This window comes from Pongo abelii, chromosome 17 (genome assembly GCF_028885655.2).
Source record: "Pongo abelii isolate AG06213 chromosome 17, NHGRI_mPonAbe1-v2.0_pri, whole genome shotgun sequence".
Taxonomy (NCBI): domain Eukaryota; kingdom Metazoa; phylum Chordata; class Mammalia; order Primates; family Hominidae; genus Pongo; species Pongo abelii.
Window position 1 is genome coordinate 70,131,601 of NC_072002.2, and position 20,988 is coordinate 70,152,588.

At 37.3% G+C, this 20,988-nt stretch overlaps 1 protein-coding gene across 29 annotated transcripts in view; it reads right to left on the minus strand.

Annotated features, from left to right (window-relative positions):
- Positions 1–20,988, minus strand: part of TCF4 (transcription factor 4) — a 366,054-nt gene that overhangs the window by 54,257 nt on the left and 290,809 nt on the right. For all 29 annotated transcript variants that reach the window (XM_024236137.3, XM_054538007.2, XM_054538001.2 and 26 more), the window contains one exon: positions 1,848–1,953. In XM_024236137.3, the coding sequence (XP_024091905.1) occupies positions 1,848–1,953 (106 nt within the window). The remainder of the gene's footprint in view (positions 1–1,847; positions 1,954–20,988) is intronic.

Genomic DNA, 20,988 nt, shown 5'->3' on the forward strand with positions numbered 1-20,988 from the left:
CCTACTGATATAATCCACATGGCCTCCCCTGCAATGTGCACCCTTCCAGAAAGCTACTTTCCTGGGCAGATAGAAAAAATATATTCTTCCGTCAACGTTTTCAATCAAAATCTCTTTTGAGTGATGGATCCTTGAGTTGCCAATCTCTGTAAGCATCTGTAGGACAATATCTCCCACTGCTCACAAAACAGGGGACTGATGCTGAGGTAGCTACTATTTATAACTGAAGGTGATTAGCTTTTTGTCATGGCACAAAACGCACCCAGGTGACATAGCCTGCTGTGTCCCTTTGAGAGTTACACCTAGGATGGGTCACAAAGTTAAAGGACTTCTGACACACGAGCTCTATTATGCATGGAACAAATTCTCTCTATTCCTAACAGAGCCATTCCATCCAATTTTATAGATTTCCATGGAATTTCACATGTGAACTAACAAACTAAAAGAGCTAACACACTGAAGGGAAGGAAGATTAGTATCTTTTAATGAGAATGATTTTGAGTGTGTCCACTATAATCAGGCTGCTTCCCTGGTACACTTTGCCCCAAATGTGCTCCCCTTCCTGTGACATGGCCCCTCCTAGAGATGCATAAAGAAAGAAACCCCATGGCCCATAGCCCATAGACAAGGCTTATACAAGTAAGGTTTTCACAGCTGGGCAAAAAGAGTTAACATTTTGCACACAGGGGTTTTTGGTAAATTCCACATCTAAATTCAGGGCATTAACTTGGTAATAAGATAATTACATTAGAAAATAAGTGCCACGCACATATCAGGATGGAGCCCTTAGGAGCATCCTCCAAGTGGTTCATTCTTGAAGTAGCTGCTGTCATTTCAAACATCTTGGTCTTTTTAAAATTTTTATTTATTTATTTGTTTATTTATTTATTTTGAGACAGAGTCTCGCTCTGTCGCCCAGGCTGGCGCAATCTCGGCTCACTGCAAGCTCCGCCTCCTGGGTTCACGCCATTCTCCTGCCTCAGCCTCCCGAGTAGCTGGGACTACAGGTGCCCGCCACCATGCCTAGCTAATTTTTTGTATTTTTAGTAGAGACAGGGTTTCACCATATTGGCCAGGATGGTCTCGATCTCCTGACCTTGTGATCTGCCCGCCTTGGCCTCTCAAAGTGTTGGGATTACAGGCGTGAGCCACCACACTCAGCCACATCTTGGTCTTTTTTGAGCAGCAGAAAGGTATACGCTATCAGTAACAAGACTACAAGCTCAGGGTGGGGGCACACATCCATGTATTTAAACATACTGGACAATTCCATAATTTTCTATATTTGTCTTCTCCCCCAAAAGTTGGGTCTTTTATCCTAAACCAGTTACTATGTTGGGACAGAGCTTTCACCATGTAATATTCCAGTCTGTGGTAGGTTACTTCATCTTGGACCCTTGTTCTTACCTACAAATTAGTAAGTGGATGAAAATTTTACATAAGGTTATACATTAGGCCAATTTGTTCCCAGTTGGCCAAATCCAGGATGTTAAAAACATACATGGAGCTGAACCACTTCTAAACAAACAGCTACATCGTCTTGGCGATGGTGAAGATGCTGAAATGGTTGGTCATGCGTGGAAGACCATCAGGAGCATCAGCTCTAAGTGAAGCAGATCAATCTAATCTTAACCCATTACTGCTTAAAGGGGTTTAACTGTAAAGAAAAGCTTAGTACAGTTTTAATTAATACATCAACTTTTAAGGAATTCAATTACTAAGAAGAGCATGACTTGAAAAATTCTACACTTGCCTACTATTCCATTTCTTCTGCCCCATCTGTGACATTAAGTGACCCAGGAAAATGCTATCCAGTGGCCTTTCCCTCAGAAGCAGCAGCATCTTACCTTGCATGAAGAAGGAGCTAGGGAAAGTGCTGGTTGCTGGTTTGGAGGAAGGATAGCCTGGCGAGTCCCTATTGTAGTCGGCAGTGCTTGCTGATGGAGCATAGACCTGAGGAGAAAGAACCAACTGAGTTTTGCTTTTTGCATTGACCACAGCAGCTCAAGCTCCATTCTTATACAAGAAGTAGGCAGAAAGTGCTACATTTCTACCCTTTCCAGTTTAAATCTGAACAAACCCTAGAAACAGTGCCCTTTCCGAACATACTAAAACAAACAAAACAAAACGAAACAAAAGCTCGGCGTATTTGTGCGAATAGAAAATAATCAGGTGTGTTATATTCCAGTCGATGTAAACCATGTCTAGTTGTAAATACACTGTATAATGCCCATAGGGTAATCCTGTGAGTCTAAGCACTTCTTTCTTTTTCTTCTAAACACAGATGGCCCATGAGCATGTGAAAAAGGTAAAAACAGAAAGACATGCATCAAACCTCTTTCAAAGGGTAGAGTAAAAACTCTACCTTTCAATTAAAATTTTCACTTTTACAGAGAGGAGGTAGGGAGGGGGGAGAGAGAGAGAACACAAATGAACTATCCAAACCACAGAAAGTGATAAATATATCTTAGAATATTAAATTCCCATAGTGTCAGCTTTTTGCAGAGATGCATGAAAAAGGCCATTAAAAGCCTGGATCTACATAAGACCACCAACAATCAGCGTGTGCATAGGAAGCGGGAGGAGGGAGCCCTCCTTTTTCATACTTATTATATTTGTGTGTACAATAAACTTAAAAAGTGTGCCAAAAACCTAATTTACTTACATTCATTTACTAATACTCATGAGACTTGGGAAACCAATTCTTTATAAAAATAGCCTGTGTATTTTCTTGTTTATTTTTTTTTTAAACAGGACAGCATAGTAGAAAAGCACAAATTCATAAGGTACAGTTTAACTTTAATTGGTTTTCCCCCTTGCCTTTTCTGCTAAATATAATTTTTTTTTAATCCCCATTTTCTTTTGCTCTCAAAGTTCCTCTCTCCAGATGGTCAGAAAGACTGAAACACTGTCATCCTCTTGATGAAAATGGATACCTTCCTGCCTCCATTTTGAAGCAGGCAGCGGCTCACAAAATTGGCAGTGAGCCTACAGTGATATTCACAGGTCACAGTAAAAGGAAAAGAAATTCACCAATAAAAAGGCAAGTGCAGGGTTACCAAAAAATAACTCTCATTTTTTTTTTACAGTGCGCATCGAATAAACACCCCGAGAAAAATTATATAATTGCTCTCAGAACACCATGAATCATAAACTAAGCATTAATACAAGGTTTAGGATTTCACAAAGGATAGGTCCACAGAGACAGATGTGGGAAAATATGCATCTACATCCATACATCAAATAAATGCTACACATGCCCCAAAGTGCCCTTGAAAATTGGGAGGTCCTGGAGCTTTAACAAAACAAAAACAAACCAGAAAAGCCCACTTGCACTTCAGAAAACAGGGATTTTTCTTAAGGCACTAATGGATATAAGCCCTATATTTCATTGGACTTTATTTTGTGATTTTCATCACATTTTAAATGTATAAACAGTGATTTGCTTCTATTTCCAGAGGGCTTACAAAAAGGAAAAAAACTTTTTTGAGTATTTTTAAGAAACAAAGAATAAAACTTTGGCTAGGAATCCAAAAACAAACCAACAATCTAAGTTCTGTCAACCACATCTCAGAATTTTCTTGAGAACTATTAACTAACAAAGAGTTTGTGAATTACTACTAAAGGTATTTAGAGAAGGTCTTGAGAATAACCTAACAAGATGAAAGAAACATCACAGGAAAAAGGGAAACTGAAAACTGACAGAATGATTGTAGTGTGACTATAATATATCTACATGCTATTAGCCTGACAGCAATCTGGCCTCAGTATTAACATAAGCTAAGTGTACTATGGAATATCCCCAAATTTCAGAAATCAATATATTTCTTATAAAACTAAAAAGGATCTCCGACCCATATTATTAAATCATCTTATGTTTTAAAACAATTAAAATCAATTCTTTTCATATATACTTTAATTTTAATTACATATTCTATTACATTATCCTTAAACATATATATCATTATGTCAACACAATTTGATGACACCTAATAAGGTTTATCCTTTTTTTTTTTTTTTCCCAATTTGATAGAATTACTTGGCATCGCTTTTGGAAGATAAGGAAAAATCTTTGGTTAATTTTGGTTATTTACAAGGAGGCTACTTTGACTGTGAATTATAATCAAGCTCAAATATCTAAGAGTAGGTCACTTACTCCAAATTCATAAATATTGGCTGCATGGAGAAGAGTATCTATGGAATTGAAATGTTTTTAGGATATATTATACTATGTAATTTCTATTTTTCTGCTGTTTTAGCCAGTTGAAGACTTTTTAGATAAGATAAAACTCTTTGTTAATAGGCAATGGACCACTGTTTATAGTTTTTTATACAGACAATTTCTATATATTTTATACATTTTCTTTATATCATAATTTACAAATCAGGTACAATGTTATTCATCTTCCATTTAGATACATTATCATTTTACCTCAAAAGTTATTTTCAAGGTAAGATCTCTATATTTTTGTTTATATAAATAAATAAATATCACATATAACTATACTTTTTGAAAGAAGGGAACCAACAAATTTTAGTTCAACCTCCCACATTTCAAATATAAGAAAACTCAATAATGAAGTGGTCACAGAAACATTACTCTTATTTTTCACCATTTCATGGGGTACTTTTTTTTAGAATGGTGGCAGAGACATAGATGGTATTTATGAAAACACCATGATCATAATATTCACAGTTCAGTTTGTCTCTAATGGTTTAATCTTTCATAACTGGGATGACCAGTGAACTGCTTCATTATTTTTACTTCAGTCAACTCTTTTGCCAATTTCTCAATCAAGCTTTCAAAGTATGGGTTTCAATAAGGTGTTTAATATTGACATTAAATTCAATAAGAAAAGCTCATACCCATTCAGTTTTTAGTATTATTATTCTAAGTATATAGAAAGTTTAACAACACAATTGTTAAATAAAATAGCTTCATTTAATCAACAGAATAATAACAAACACCCCAGATCTCTTCAAAGAGTTGGAATTATTTTTAATGACTAACACCAGAAAATCAGTCCAATCTAAAATGAAATAAAAATCCCAAATTCTAGTACCATGTACTAGAGTGACCCCAATGATGAAATATGAGGAAAATCTAACGAGAAACAAATATCTATCCTTGAATTTTTCTCCAATAATACGCTTAGATCAAGGTGACTGTTGGCATTCTGATTCCTCCCACAAGAGTAACTAAAGAAGTGTGAAACTTTTGTTGCCGAATTGGAAATGGAAAGACTTGGTGAAACTCATAGGTCACAGCTCTTTTAGTAACTTATTTGTTGAGTAAAAACTTCATGGAAAACTAGTAACACAGTATATTTAATATGCAAAGTTAGTGCCATTATCTCTTCTCTTATAATCCTGAATTTAGCAGACAATCATCCATATAGAAATCCTGAGTTTAACAAAACTCTCTAGATAACACTGAACCTTGAACTGACAAAAGTAAAAAAAAAGTTTTCATTTTACAGATTTAATTTTTTTTTTTGTAATCCGAAAAGTATTACTATGGTACATTAGCTGTTTCATTCAATGTTTTCAACTATTATTTCTGCACTCATCAAAGAAAAAACAATTTAATTTATTCCAAATAAAACCTGTGCCTAACAGAAAAGAATAACAAGCAAGCACAGAAACCAACAAACAAAATGAAACAAAGATATGCCTCCTACTCTTTTCCTTATGAAGCTCTCATTTTTACTGGTCTTGGCATATCAGTTTCACTTACGGACATTTTAAAGTAATAATGATTACTCATTTGTTTAGGGCCTCTTGTGGAACAACTTTGGTGGCAGGAGTTCCACATACATTATATCTAACCTTCATAATGATCACACAAGGTGGATATTATTAATAGTATCTGTCCTATTTCACAAGGCTGATGTATCATAAGAAGGTCAAGTGTATTGGCCCAAACCAGCTTGGGTCTGACTGCAAATTCCACCATTTATTAACTAGGCAATCTTGGACCAGTTACTTTTAACTCTAGTCTTCAGATTCCTGCCTGTAAAGTGGAAATGACAATGCCTGCTATGCAAAGTTCTTGTGAGAATTAGATGGTATAATGTGTGTAAAGAAACTAGAATGGAACCTGGCACAGATTAATCATACAGAAAACATCAGACATTAGTGCTGAAGTCTTGTTGCCATTGTTTGTATTATCTGGACAAATGTGACTCAGGAATGTTAAGCTGTCTTTCCAGGTTACACATTTTTCAAGGGGTAAAGCAAGGATGTGAACTGATCATCAAAGTCTATGTTCTTTCCATCAAAAAATAATTCCTTGCTTTTAAAGGGCAAAAAAGGTAAAGAAAACCTATTTTAAGCTATTAACATGAGGCTATACTTGGGTCATAGTTTACAGAAATAGTCTTGTGGCGTCTGATAATGACCTTTTAAGAAAATAAAATGTTGGCCAGGAACGGTGGCTCATGCGTGTAATCCCAGCACTTTGGGAGGTTGAGGTGGGCGGATCATGAGGTCAGGAGTTTGAGACCAGCCTGGCCAACATAGTGAAACCCCATCTCCACTAAAGATACCAAAAATTAGCCGGGTGTGGTGGCATGCACCTGTAATCCCAGCTACTCAGGAGGCTGAGGCAGGAGAATCGCTTGAACCTGGGAGACGGAGGTTGCAGTGAGCTGAGATTGTGCCATTGCACTCCAGCCTGGGCGACAGGGCGAGATTCCATCTCAAAAAAAAAAAAAAAAGAAAGAAAAAAGAAAAAAAAGAAAATGTCATAATGCATGTTATGGTGAAATCAAGTACTTGTTAAGTAACCTGCTTCCTGAAGGGGAAACCTTAAATCTGAGGGAATAAAGAAAAGTGGCTTCATATCACATCACCATGTGTGGTTGGGTGGTAGCCACCTGATTGTCCAGTAGACCTTTACCACTCCTCCACGTTACTACCCCTTGGTGATTCTGCAAGTACCATCTGCATATATACTTTCCAAAGAAAAATCAGTTCAGAATCACTGAAACATTGTAATTGAGGCTTTCAGACCCTTCAAGAGAGTTACTGTATGTTTCATGGAAAGCAGAAAACAGCAAAGCAGAATTGAGCCACAGACGCCCAAGTATTGGCTGGGCTCATTCAGTGACTCAGGCCTTGGGAGAGTTCACAAATATCCTCAACTGTGACAGTTAAACACTCAAATGCCAAGAGTTTACTGAGTGCCACTGATGTCCACAGAACTACCCACGTACTTTGATGCTTCTCTCAGCATCTACTGGGGAAATATACTTGTAGGTGATTAGCTTACTACTCAAGAAGCTGGGTTGGACCCTCAACTCTTAATATTTTTTGAAGGACACAGGTCTCAGTAAGAAAAATGAATGGTTCCAGTGCAGTGATACATCCATATTCAGAAGAGATAATATGGACCCTGTAATTGTCCTATGTGACCAAGATAAAGACATTGCTAACTAATCCATAAAGCAAGGAGAAGATGTACTCAGAAGACACAGCATCCGGACAGTACATACACAGATTTGGCAGGATACTAGAAATCACCCAGCTCTGGAGTCTGACCAATTAGGTTCAAATTCCAGCTCTCACAATTCCTTGCGAGGACATAACAATTTATCTCTCAGGACCTCAGTTATCTTATTTGTCAAATGAACCATTCTTGTGAGGATTAGGGATAATATATGTCAAGCATAATTCTTAGTCTGTCATGGGCACTCAATAAATGGGATTATTAATTCTATCTCATAAGAGGTACTCAATGCTTATAATTATTTTTAACAATGGGTCTAGAAAGCTGCTGTCCAATCAGTAGCCATTAGTAATATGTAGTTATTTGAATTAAACTCAACCAAAGTTAAATAAAATTAAATGTTCTGTCCCTCAGTCACAGTAGCCATATTTCAAGTTCTCAACAGCACATACACAGTCACTGGTTACCATACTGAACATCACCAACATAGGACTTTCTCATCATCACAAAAAGGTCTACCAGGGAGTCCCAGTGTAGAGTCATGTTCATCCATGAGGAAGGCACTGGGTCATGTTTGCCACTCGCCGTCAGGACAGCTATCACGGTAAGCCTAGCTCATGTAAGACTTGCTGCTCCTTTAGGCTGGGAAAGCAGGAACTCTTCTGGAGTGCTAGTGGGAGAGGCAAGTTCTAGGTATCCCTGCTACCTGGCATATAACTGCTGTTCAATAAATATTGATTGTAATGAATGGCAGGATACTGATATCTTAGCTTTATTTCTTATATTTAGAGTCCTGAGTACTATTGCATATTTCTTAAAGTCTTTTTTTCTAACCATCTGCCAAAATACTTGCAAGTTGTGCCAAACAACACACCATGGAAGAGTATCTATGGCCCCAGGTTTCTGGATATGCAGGAAATAAAAGGAAGAAACTCTTAATCCGCAATTTAGTCCTTGGCCTCTGGTGTTTTTGACAAAGGAATTACAGTTAGACATGGTGTGATCACTTTTTATGGACAATAAAAGCTGAATATATTTTTAGCTTTTTTTGCTGTAGTTTTTACAATACTGATAATTGTAATTATCAGTATAATTGGGTCTCTCTATTCTATATTCTTTCTTTGTTTTTAGTACTATTTGTCAAAATCTTTTTCTACCTTTTTTTTTTTCAGACGTTCCTTTCTCTTTCATGTTACTTTCACATCTGCTGCCCTCTGTCTTGCCTCTTGGCGTCATCTTTTTAAAGCTCAAATGAGTTCAACTTCATTTTGTAAAGGAGTCAAAGGAAGAGGTGAAAGGTCTTACCCCAGGGCCTGGACAGAACCCAGGCTCCTGACTTCTCTGCCAGTTCTCTTGGCATTCTCCTTCCTAAAGTCTTTCCTAAGTAGCTAACTTAAAGATTCCAATGGGCAGTCAAACGGCATGAGAGATTAGTCAAGAAATGGAAGAAGTAGAGTTGTGTAATGCACTTAAGGCATCAAGGCAGTTAATCACACTCAAAGGCACAGGACAGTGCAGGTGAACAGTCGAAGATTGCAAACAACCGAAAACCAAACCAAACCACAGGATTAAAGCTCATTCACCTCACATATTTTCAGTATTATCAAGTCAAGGAATATTTACTAATGGAGGAAGAAGAATCCTCCTTCACGTCCAAGTGATGGTTAAAGGGCGAGCTCCATTGTCACATAAATAGGAAATGTGCTTAGAAATAACACATACGTGTCTTCAGTATGTTGACAAATAGGAGGGTATTTCTTATAAATGGAAACATTTCACCGGTGTAAGCTGTTAAAATTGTGACACTTTTACTCTATCTAAATCAGTTGGAGGATTTAAAAGAATTAACCAAATAGTTCTAAATGCCCCAAAACAATTCATGGTAAGAAGAGTTTTACTCCTCAAATTCTCTTTATTGGTAGTCTGAAAAAAAAGAGTATTTCACAACTATCAAAAAGTGTAAAATGTACCATTTGTGTGTATGATATTCATATTTCATTTTTACTAACTGAGCAATGACCCATCTTCCCTCTACCAGGATGCACCACAAAAATCTATGAAAAAGAATATATGTATTTTCCCAAAAAGAAATTCCCTGAGCATGTTAATATATTTAGAACACAAATCACTTCAAGTATACATCCATATCTATATACCCCATCACAAAAATCATATAATTTTCCCAGCTTCTAAATATCAGCTGAGTCATTATTCATTCATGAGTACATTAACCTGGTGCTAAATCCTATAAGTAATTTCAGCCAAGAGGTGTTTTTCCCTTCTCATCCACCAAATTTCCTTTCCCGTTTTAGGAAGTCGCAAAACGGTAAGAATTTCTGTCCCCTTCCTTGTTTGTAACTGTCAGTCAGATTACAGAACGGAAAAATTTCAAGAGGATCCAGGAGACAGCACCAGGAAGCAGCAGGGACCTGGGTGATCCACAAAGGAGCAGGAGAGGCCTGAGCAGGCAGGGATGGCCAGAACACAGCCCTGCACTCCTCTACCAGTGCACTCAGCCTGCAGCAAGCTCAGCAAAGGCACAGTAAAAAAAAGTGAGCCGCGCCGATTTAAAAGTGTGCCTTCTGCGTGCAAAGCACGCCAGGGGTTACAAAAACCCTGGTGTTCTTCGTGGCTAGGCAGCTCTACCTTGTTCTTTCTTCTCTTCAATCAAGTCAACAATATCCTCTTATGTTTTTCATATAGCTGGCTGCAGTATATTTTTCAAATCAAATTTCAAACTCTAAATAAAAATGAGTTGGTAGCCTTTGACATGTATAGAAATTTACAAGGCGGAAAAAAACCCTGCTTCAATTAAAACAAAAGAACTTAAGACAGAGCCACTAATAATTAGAAAGAATAATATTACAAATTAAATCTGCAGGGTGGCTCACTATTTTGGAAGAATTTTCAGTGAGTTATTATTCCAACTCTGAGGCAGCAAAACTGCCAGGAGAGATGTGAGTGGGCTCACTCTATGACGTCATAGTGATGTTATCATAGCTATAGAACATTTGAGATTTAAGCTATTTTCCAATATTATCCTACTGAATTCCCGCAGCCATCCCAGTGACATATGCAGGGATCACCAACGAGAAAAACAGAAAAGAAGTCATTATTTATATCTGTTTACACCTATCAGCTCTATTGCAGCCAAACTGTACATATACTCATTTTGCTTACATACTAATCCTATTGTTTCATTATCATCCCAATTTTATGGCTAAGGGATCTGAGGCACAGAGAGGTTAAGCAACTTGCTTAAAGTCACACAGCTAATAAACTGGCAAAACTGAGATTCAAAACCATGTAGTCTTGTTTTGGAGTTTGAGTTTTTAAGTACTACAACCGTATCTCCTGATAACTAAGAATTCTTTCCGCGGTGCTCATGGACTCCTACCAAAACCCAGCTTTGTAGAGTCCTAGGTCCCCTATACTGCCTGGCCATTTAGCAGCCTAAGGCTGTTTTGCCCATAGAGAAGAACACAAGATCATCTGAGTCAGGGCAGCACAAAGGAGGTTCTTGTCTGTTACTGCAAGAAGCAGGACCATTCATCTGTCTTCCAGACATGAAGTTGAGCTACGATGCAGCAGGTATTAATACACTTGTTTAATATTACTAGAGACAGAGAGAGGTTAAGTAATCGGCTGAGAGTTACACTAGGGTTTAGTGGTGAAACCAGACCCACGACTAAATATCAGCACACTAAACTGATTAAAAACCACCATATTATTATCTGAACTATTAAAGTGAAGTGTAAATACAGTCTTGTCTATGTGTACTAGCCTCTGGCTCCAAATACTTCTTTATATTTTTACACCTGCATTTCTCTTGCTCTTGGCAATAACTGAGCAGCCACTCTATGTTTCCTATTACTTTCAACGTGGTGTATCAGAGGAATGCCCACTGCCAACATTATGACTACGTTGGCCCTAGCTGAGAGTGCCTTAAACTGATTAAGTTACACCTGGCTAAAGATCTCTTGAAACACTTAATTGCTTAATATTTGGTCCAGGTGAAACCCTGACTTCTTCCTGGTTACACTTCTTATGTTACTTATTCATGTGGGAGTTGGCTTCATTACCAGGCTCAGGGTTGGCACAGATAAAAGACTGCGGATGCTAAGCACATCACAACTCTAATATGTTCTAAACACTTAACTAAGTTGTTTCCAAACTTTTATTTACCAAATGCACTGATGTGCATGTGAAGAAATTCGAGGTAATGTTAAGGAGAACCTGATATATTATTTCAATTAAACATTATTGCTTCTGGTTATCTTAAATCTTAAACAGATGTAACTAAATTATTTATATCTCTGTTTACACCTATCATATCAAATTCATGATTGTCAATTATGTCTAACAGATCATCTCACATCTCAACACTTTCTCCCCCTTTAGCAACCGATTGCTTTTTGTTTTAGATGACGACTACTGCTTCATTAGGAGGTGCTGGGACATCAAAATAGGTTTGGTTATGTCTGCCAAAAAATAGCTTTGTGACCTCTGAAAGCAGGTTTTATCAATTAAATGAGGGCAGCACATCTTCCAGAGGAAACAAATTCTATGACTCTACAATAAAGACAGAAATTAATTTTAGGTTTACTCCAATGTTGATTGTTATTTCTTCTATACCCTACTGTACACTAAGAAGGCCTGCTAAGGATAGCCAGTTGCAGAAACAATAAGGTAAAAAAAGCATTACCAAAAAAAAAAAAATGTGCAGGTGTGCTTGGGCATATGTGTGTGCATGTAATGCCGGGCACAGAATAGGCTCAAAACCTTACTAAGTGCATGCATGCATGAATGAATAAACACACCACACACGGGATACACGTCAAACTAAGAATAACATCATAACACAGAGAAAGATAAACATTCATTGGTTCTGCCAAAATATATTTTAGTGCATTCCACTTCTCTAATGTGTTTAGGGCTGAGCTTTCTTTAGGACATGGAATTACCTATAATGGTCCTAAAGATTTTAAGAGCACCATTTCCCCACCCTTTTCCCTTTGAATTCTAGTCCACAGGTTGATGCCTGAAGCCTAAAGCTGACATCCTTAAGAAAGGACTTAAGCTTAAATAAGTTTAGATGCGATTGGAGTGAACAAGTTAATTTCATTGCTGCAGACTTTCGTCAAGGTACATTACCAAGCGGGGTAAAAGCCTACATCCCTGAAAGAGTTTCCACAGTCACAAACCCACTTTTCGTCACATCTCCAATCACTCCCTGTCTTTGGGAAATGCTGTCACAGTTTGTTAGCAGTAATTACACTTCAGTGCAATGAGGTCTCAGATCTTTTCCCAATAATCAATTTTTAGAAAGCATTTTTGGAAAGCAGAGAAGGTATGACGGTACTGAGAGGTTGTTACAAGAAGGGAAAGCAGTACAAAGAAAAATGCTAACTACGTTATAGTTTGACCTTTTGCATACAATCCTAAAGGCGCTCTTCTTATTTCTCGAGTCCCAAATGTCTTTAGTGCTGTGTTTGTACCTAATAAGCACAGACAGCCAAAAAGCCATCATTCCTAAGTACCTATTCCTTCTCAGGGAGCAAGAGTGATCAGGAAGACAGTTGCATCAGACACAAGCAGAAAGTCACACTTTGAAGAGTCGACATTCAAGCAAGAATGAAAAGACAGTGAGGCCAAGATTCTAACAGACATAAAATGATAATAATAATACTCAAAGAAACATTTCACAAAAGAAAATACATAGGTACTTCTCTAGATATATTCTTTGATCTTGAACTTAATTACGTAAAGCAAATTTAACAAAATTCTATCATTAGTCATTATTAAAAGTTCACATCTTCATAGTATTTTAAATCAAAAGGACTTTTCTCATCCATCATCTTCTTTAATCATCATTTTGAGATGGATTATCTATCTAAGTGGTCAACCATGCTACCCATCTTATACATTCAGGAACATAAGCTTGGAGCGAGTTAAGTGCCTTCCTTTTCCATGAGTCACAAGACAGAATAAGGGCAGGAATAGGGTTATAACCTAGGTCTTTTCATTTGAAATCCTCAGTCAGAAGTTAGCACTTGACCAGAATATCCTTCCAAATCACCTACAGTCTAAGGAATCTGGTGGACAACTTTTCATATTTGTTAAAGATATCTAATACTGCTAAGTAGAGTTATAAATGAACTCTGCTGTGCTTTGAAGCATCAAACTTAACTCTGGGCGCTTTAAACAGATGCCTTCATCTTCTGCTTACCAAGAGAATTGTTATGAACAGTGAGTTTCCAATCTGGTAAAGTTTTGAACAGGAATCACTGCCATGGTACACTGTAAAATTGTTACCCCATCTTCCCTTTCACAAAGCTGAAAAAAAGTACGAATTATCTTTTTTCTGTCAAAACATATGGCCCTAACTACTTTCAACTGAAAACAAAAGCATGAAATAATTACCAAATGTATGACTCTGTGGCACAGATTGAAATGAAAAAAATAAGTATGCAAGTTGTCAACATCTATGTCCAATCAGCTGCTTCTCTGTCTGTTACCCATTCAAATGCCCACCCTCTTCCCTCCTGCCCGGGGCAAACCTTTAGGTGAAATCAACCAGCAATATTCCACTAATTTAACTTAGAGCAGAGCTTTTAGCTAGCACAAAGCTAGATGCTTTGGTAAATTACATACAAAAAACTAGAAGGGCAGAATTTTCACTAGGAACTAGTTGGGAGATTTATGAAGTACAATAAGCAACTAGAAAATGTGATAAAGTGAGTAGTCTTTTGTATAAACCATATGTGCTAAAGAAATGTAAAGGAAGTTATCCTATAGGGTTATTCAGAAATACTTCTCAAAGGAGGTGAAAGATTAATTAAGAAGGGCAATAATATTCCTGAAATAGGACCAGAAGACTAAATGATCAACAATAGTTAGTTCATGACTTCAGGCATATTTAAAATATAATTGAGTTGGCTTTCTCTAAATATTTAAATTTTAGGTATTTTTTCATTTGATCTAATTTTTTCTTAATTCAAAAAAATGTGCTACTGGCTACCTCAAATATTCTTCCAGAATGAGGAGGGCATAAATAAATGTGAACAGCAGCAATTTCTTTAACAATAAAAATTACAGTAAGAATGACCCTTTCATATTTCTTTCCAAGAAATGTAAACTTTGCTAACTAAATTACTTTGTTCAATAATTTTGGACTTTCAAAAACAGAAATGTAAAACCCAGACAATTGCTTAAAATTAAGAGAAGCAGTTTAAAATTCTCAGTGTTGATGAAATTAATGAGAAATTGTCTTTACAAGAAGAGCAGCAGTTTTACACAACAAAAGGCTCAGAATTATTTCTGTCTTTTTTGTCTTCCTTGATAAATTAGCATCTAGTGAGAATTTAAGAGAAATATACAGACAGGTTAAAAGAAGCAAGGAATGTTTCCTATCTTTCTTTTTCCTGGTGGAGAAACATTCATTAAAATAGATAGTTCTTTGTTTACATAATTAGGAAATATTAGGTCCTCTGTTTGGAACTTCCTAATCTATAAATAGACATAAATGAATGTGTGTGTGTGTATACACGTATATACATGTGCGTAGATACATATATGTATACATATATACGTATATATGTATATGCATGTATACGTGTACATATATGTATATACACATACACACATCCATTTATTTACCCACATTATACAGCTCTACTTACATATTATTTACACACATTATACATATATACATATGTGTGTGTATAGCATGCATGTATGTGTATGCCTGTGTGTGTATATAACATTAAAATTAAAGGTTTATAAAGCATAGAAGTAGGGGGATAGGAAGGAACTGCTTAATGGATACAGGGTTTCCTTCTGGGCTGGGGAAAATGTTGTAGAACTAGACAGAGGTAGTGATTGCTCAACATTGTGAATGTACTAAATATTACTGAATGGTTTACTTCAAAATGGTTAATTTTACATTATGTGACTTTCACCTCAATTAAAAAAACAAAATAACACATAGTAGTAGGCCCTTAAGTTACATGTTGTCCTTCAGAAAAAAAATATTAGCAAGGGCCCATCTGTAGGCAGATGGAATTCTAGTAGAGAGGACAAGATGATGGCCAAATTTCTTAAGCAGTAAGTCTTGTTATCAATTGCTACATGGAACATTTAGGTAAATAATGTAGCTATTATTAGGAGAGGAGGCTGCCTTTCCACTGAAATAAAAAACTGCTCTCTTACCAAAGTCACTCATGCTCTCTTTGTTAGCAAACTCAATGTTCTTCATTCTACCGAGAAAATGAACCTATGATTTTTCCCTCATTGCCAAAATGTCTTAAGGGAGCCAAATGGCTATAAATAATGATCCTTAATGTGCTCTACAGAGCAGGAGACATCTTTCTAGATTTGGTTCTATCATTAATAGATAGAGGTTCTTAACCTCTTTCTCAATCTTCAATATTCATTTGAAAAATGTAGTTCATAGCATTTGCCACTGCAACGAGACACTGAGAAAACACTGAAATAGCAGGGGCCCTAAGGTATTTAATTTGTAGAGCATGTCCAGTGCCTGAATGATGCTGAAAATATTTTTTGATGTTGATGAACCTCAGTGTTCTTAAACTGAAAGTTTCTTGACATGTGGATAAGCTATTCAGCTCTTTTTTCCAGTAAGTCCAAACAGGATTGTGTACTAACAGTATAATATGGAGAGGAATATGGAACAAATATTGGGGAAGAATGAGCTCAATTTTCATTAAATGTATTTCATCTTCTAAACTTTCCGAAGACTTTTTTTTTTTTTTTTTAAGAAATTCATATCTTGGCCAGGCGTAGTGGTTCACACCTGTAATCCCAGGACTTTGGGAGGCCGAGGTGGGCAGATCACTTGAGGTCAGGAGTTCAAGACCAGCCTGGCCAACACGGTGAAACTCCATCTCTACTAAAAATACAAAAATTAGCTGAGTGTGGTGGTGGGTGCCTGTAATCCCAGCTACTCGGGGGGCTGAGGCATGAGAATTGCTTGAACCCAGGAGACGGAGGTTGCAGTGAGCCGTGATCGCGCCACTGCACTCCAGCCTGGGCGACAGAGTGAGAATCTGTCTCGAAAAAAAAGAAAAAGAAAGAAATTCATATCTTATATGAATTATCCAGGTCGTATCCCCCGATAAATACTATGGACTCCTTAGGAGCAAAGATTGTGGTTTAGAGCACATCCAACACAATGGGTTGCCCAAAGCAGGTACCCAATAAATAGGAAACAAGGAAGACAGCCAAAGTAGAAGAGAACCAGTCCTTTCCTTCACTTACAAAGTTTAAGCAGCAGAATTTTAGTGTTGAAGGGAAGTATACATCATGCACCCTTTTTCAGAAAAACTGTCCTCTGAATCATGAGTGGCTTCCATAGGTGTTGTGCATGGGGTGAACTTCTGGCCTTGTACCAGGAAGAAGATATCATATGGAGATGACCCAGATGTGAAAGGTATCACGCTGCAATTCCACAGTTGTCCAGCATTGGATGTGCAGAATTTCTCAAGAAGCTCATCCATGTAGAATTTACGAATATCTCTGACTTGCTATATTTGTGGTATCTATACCTCACTTTCTGCGTCCAGATTTTCTTTTTATTTTACTTTTATTATTGTAGGGACAGGGTCTCACTATGTTGCCCAGGCTGGTCTCAAACTCCTGGCCTCAGAGAATCCTCCTGCCTTGGCCTGTGTCCGGATTTTTAAAATAACAGTTGCAAGAAATTATAACAAACCAAGAGTCAGTTTATGACTTTAATCTTCCTCCCAAAATTCAGAAACATAATCAGAAGTCACAGGCAAGTTAAGACTGTGCATCATCTTTGATGGTGTTTCCTATTTCCATTGGATGGAGAATCAAAAACAGGTTGGACTGACTTATAAGTAGGCACAATCCAGAATGCAAACCTCAAGCTGCATTGACTGCTTGAAAAACTCTCCCATTTCACCTGCCCCTAATTCTTCCTGTTCTTCATCCCGTTGGCCTACACTGCTCATTTTGCCCTGTGCATGTGTTGTACCATGTGTTGCTGTCTTCTGTTTTATATTTATGATCTGTTTTCTGAAATCTCCCAGGCTGCAGCTGTGTCATTCCTTACCTGGTCACTCTCTATGTCTGGTAGATAAGATACTTGATGCTCACTTTCCGGTGATGAGGACAATGATGATGGAAAATTATCTTGCCATGCCTGTTCTCCACTTCTTTACCTTCCTTCCACACCCACTACTTCAATGAAACTGCTCAAGACCTCCTGGATGCTGCAGTCAAATGTCACTTTTATCTTTCAGCAACATCTGACACTGTTGACAATTTCCTCCTTCTGGTCAGATCTGCTTCCCTTGGCTTCTCTGACTCTTAAGTTTTCCAGGTCCTCCTATCCCTCTTGACTTTCAAATTCAATTACTTCTCAGGCATACCCATTTGAAAGGCTCCTCGTCACATTCATGAAAAAATCTCAACTCCTTAATAGGGCTCACAAGTCGCTTTTTGATCAGGCCACTGTTTATCTTTTCAGTCTCATCTTTCATGTTACCCTTTTGTACCATAAGCTCCAGGCATTCTGAACTACTTCTGGGTCACCGGATATGCCATGCTCACTCCTGCTTCCAGTTATAACCCTTGCATTTTGCCAGCTTAATTCCCATTCATCCCTGCACTTCACTCCCTCTAAGGCCAAATGTGGACTAGTTGTCCTTCGTATATCTACCTTAAGGAGCCTGTACACCCCAATCAATGCATTATCAGTCTAGGTTATAATAGTCTGTTTGCCTATCTCATGCTTGTCTTGTTCAGGGTTATATTCTAACACCTCACTCATAGTAGGCATTTGATAAATATTAGCTGAATTACTTTATTCTGTCAAACTTCTTGCCACCATCTGAGTGAAGGAGTTAGGAAAAGTACATTAAAGTGTTTTTTTTAAAAAAACAACCAAAATAACTCCTCCTGAAATAGGAAAGATGAAATCTACTGCCTCTCTGTAACTCTCTGAAACTGATAATCTCAGGCGATAGTGCTAGTCCAAAGAACAGATACAGGATTTCATCCAAGTGCATGTCAATGACTTACCATCAGTGGAAGAAGCCTGAAGCTCTGGCTATTTTTGTTCCTTAAATTCCCTGTGTTCTGCTCCTGTACTTAAAGCCAGATGCAGAGGAATCCCAGGATTTAGAATCTCTCATGTTAGCTCTCTTGAGTGCAATGTGGGAAAGAGAATGAAAACTTCCACTGCTTAGAAGTCCACAGAGCTCAGGGATAAAAATGAGCAGGAACTGAAGTCATGGTGTAAGGGTGAGAGTCTATGATCGGGCTTCTACCATATGGCTAAGAGAGGGCGTGGTTTTTGGCTTCAATTTAATAGCAATATTGTCTTTGGAGCCAGTTTCTTAAAAATGATATGTTTCTTCTGCTATATGCCAGCCACACCAAAGAGGGCCACATCAGTGTGACTGCTCCTAAGGTGAAATGATCTGTGGTGTTTTCTAAAATGGTCTGAGGTGAACGAACCAGGTAAGAAAATGCTAAGATTTGCATTTCCTTGAAATGCAATGTTATTTTTGAGCTCCTAATTGAAAAAATTTAAACTGCATATAATTAAGTGAGGGGGAGTGCACCAAGGTGGCTCACATTTAGGCACATGGTAAACTGATTTGCCGTTGAACTAGAAGGCTAATATTAGGAATGGGTGAGCCAAGCCATGCTTTGTGTTTGTTCAATGTCTCATACTATTTTTCAAATGTCATGGGCTCAGCAAAACCCAAAACACATTTTCTCAGCACTTCTCTCTATTTTTCAACCCATATGTATTTTGAGAGGAGTTTAATTCATATGTTTCTGATTTATTTACATGCAAGTCATCAGAATGTTGTTTTGTAGGAACCATTTGATGTCCAGAAAGCCTGTTGAGTCTTTTCTTTGAGGTTTTTTTTTTCATCCCTTAGGATCAGGAAGCCATGATTTCCAAATAGAAAAAAAAAAGAAAGAAAGAAAGAGGAAAAACACTCATCAGAATCCCCAATATTTTTTCCTCAAAGGTTCAAATTTTGTTTAACAGAGCGCATAGAGTCTGAGTATAATTCTTTCATTGGCAGGCTTGTATCATACTGTATATTCCTGCTCCTCATTGACACTGCCTTTCTTGAAGTTAGTAATGTCTTCCTTGTGGATACAAAAGTACATATTTGCAATGTATGAATAACAAGAATAGATCTTAAAGGGAGGTGGTGAGCTCTTCAAACACTAAGTGAATGCATTCTGTAACACGCTGTCAGGGCTGAGGGAGGGGGTCTGGGTATTAAGAGAGAGGAAAGTAGTTAGCTCCTCTCCAAGAGAGTCCTGTGAAAATAAGCACAATTTTTCACTCCATTAGGCATTGTGCTGGCATCCTCTTTCCTCAATTTATAACTGTAACTCTCTGATTCAAGTGTGGTCTGATGGTTGTTTGTGTGCATTACAAATTATAATAAAATTTTACAAATATTTCTCCATTTGTGAATAACTACAAACAAAAAACAAAAACAAACAAAAAAGAAGCAAACAAAAAAAAAAACTAGCAATTTTTAGGACTTCCAAGGACAGTTAGTTTGAGTATCCCTACATTGAGACTTTTGGCAAAAGCGGTATCCCTTTTTTAAAAAAATAAGGTTTAAGACACTATATATTACATGTAGGAGGGCTTTTATCTTTTAACATCATTGTTGTCTACCTAAATTTGATCATTTTAAAAGTTATATTGAATGTAGTAATATTTTAGAAGACTGAATCAGATTTTAATAGTAGTGGACACTTTTTTTTTTTTAAACGTGCTGTATATAAAAAAGATTGGCTCCTCTGCAAGCTTTCCTAAATTTCAATCTGCAAACCAAATTAATGTTGGGCACGAAGCATCCAGCCGGTATCTAACACTATCTCATGCCTCTGAAGTATGTCTCTACAAATATAAACCCACATTTCCCAGCAGACTCTTTGTCCTCTGTGAGGGGAGCCAGATTAGGAATGCTGGTTAATCTGAGTGAGAACTGAAAGATTTCTACCTATGCTTCCTTTGAAGGCTGAGATATCTCTATTCCCTAAAACTCTTTTCCATTTTCCCATTTCAAAACCAGAATGGTGTTAGGGCTGAGAAGATTCAAAAAAGTCTTCTCAAATCAAATATCTCTCCAGCACAGCTGCTGTTAAGTGACCTGCCATGTTCGAAGACAGGCTCACAACCCATATACTACAGTTTTTTTGCTATGAGCCCCCAATACTATATATTTCAGGAAAGCAATGCTTTTAGAAAAAAACCCAGCAAATTAAACTTCTCAGTACATCACTCTTCAAATGTAGCTAATAGTGGCACGAGCAGCAAACAGACATGTTGTCTTAAGCTATCACACTGAATGATGATTTAAGGTTACATATGTGTGCATTAAATATCAGGCAAATAACCAAATAACTACCATTAAAACATGTGACTAGAGCAAATCAATTAATTGCCAGTTGCTCTGAATTCAAACATATCTCTGAAAACACTTACCCCATTGTATGAAGATTGTGAA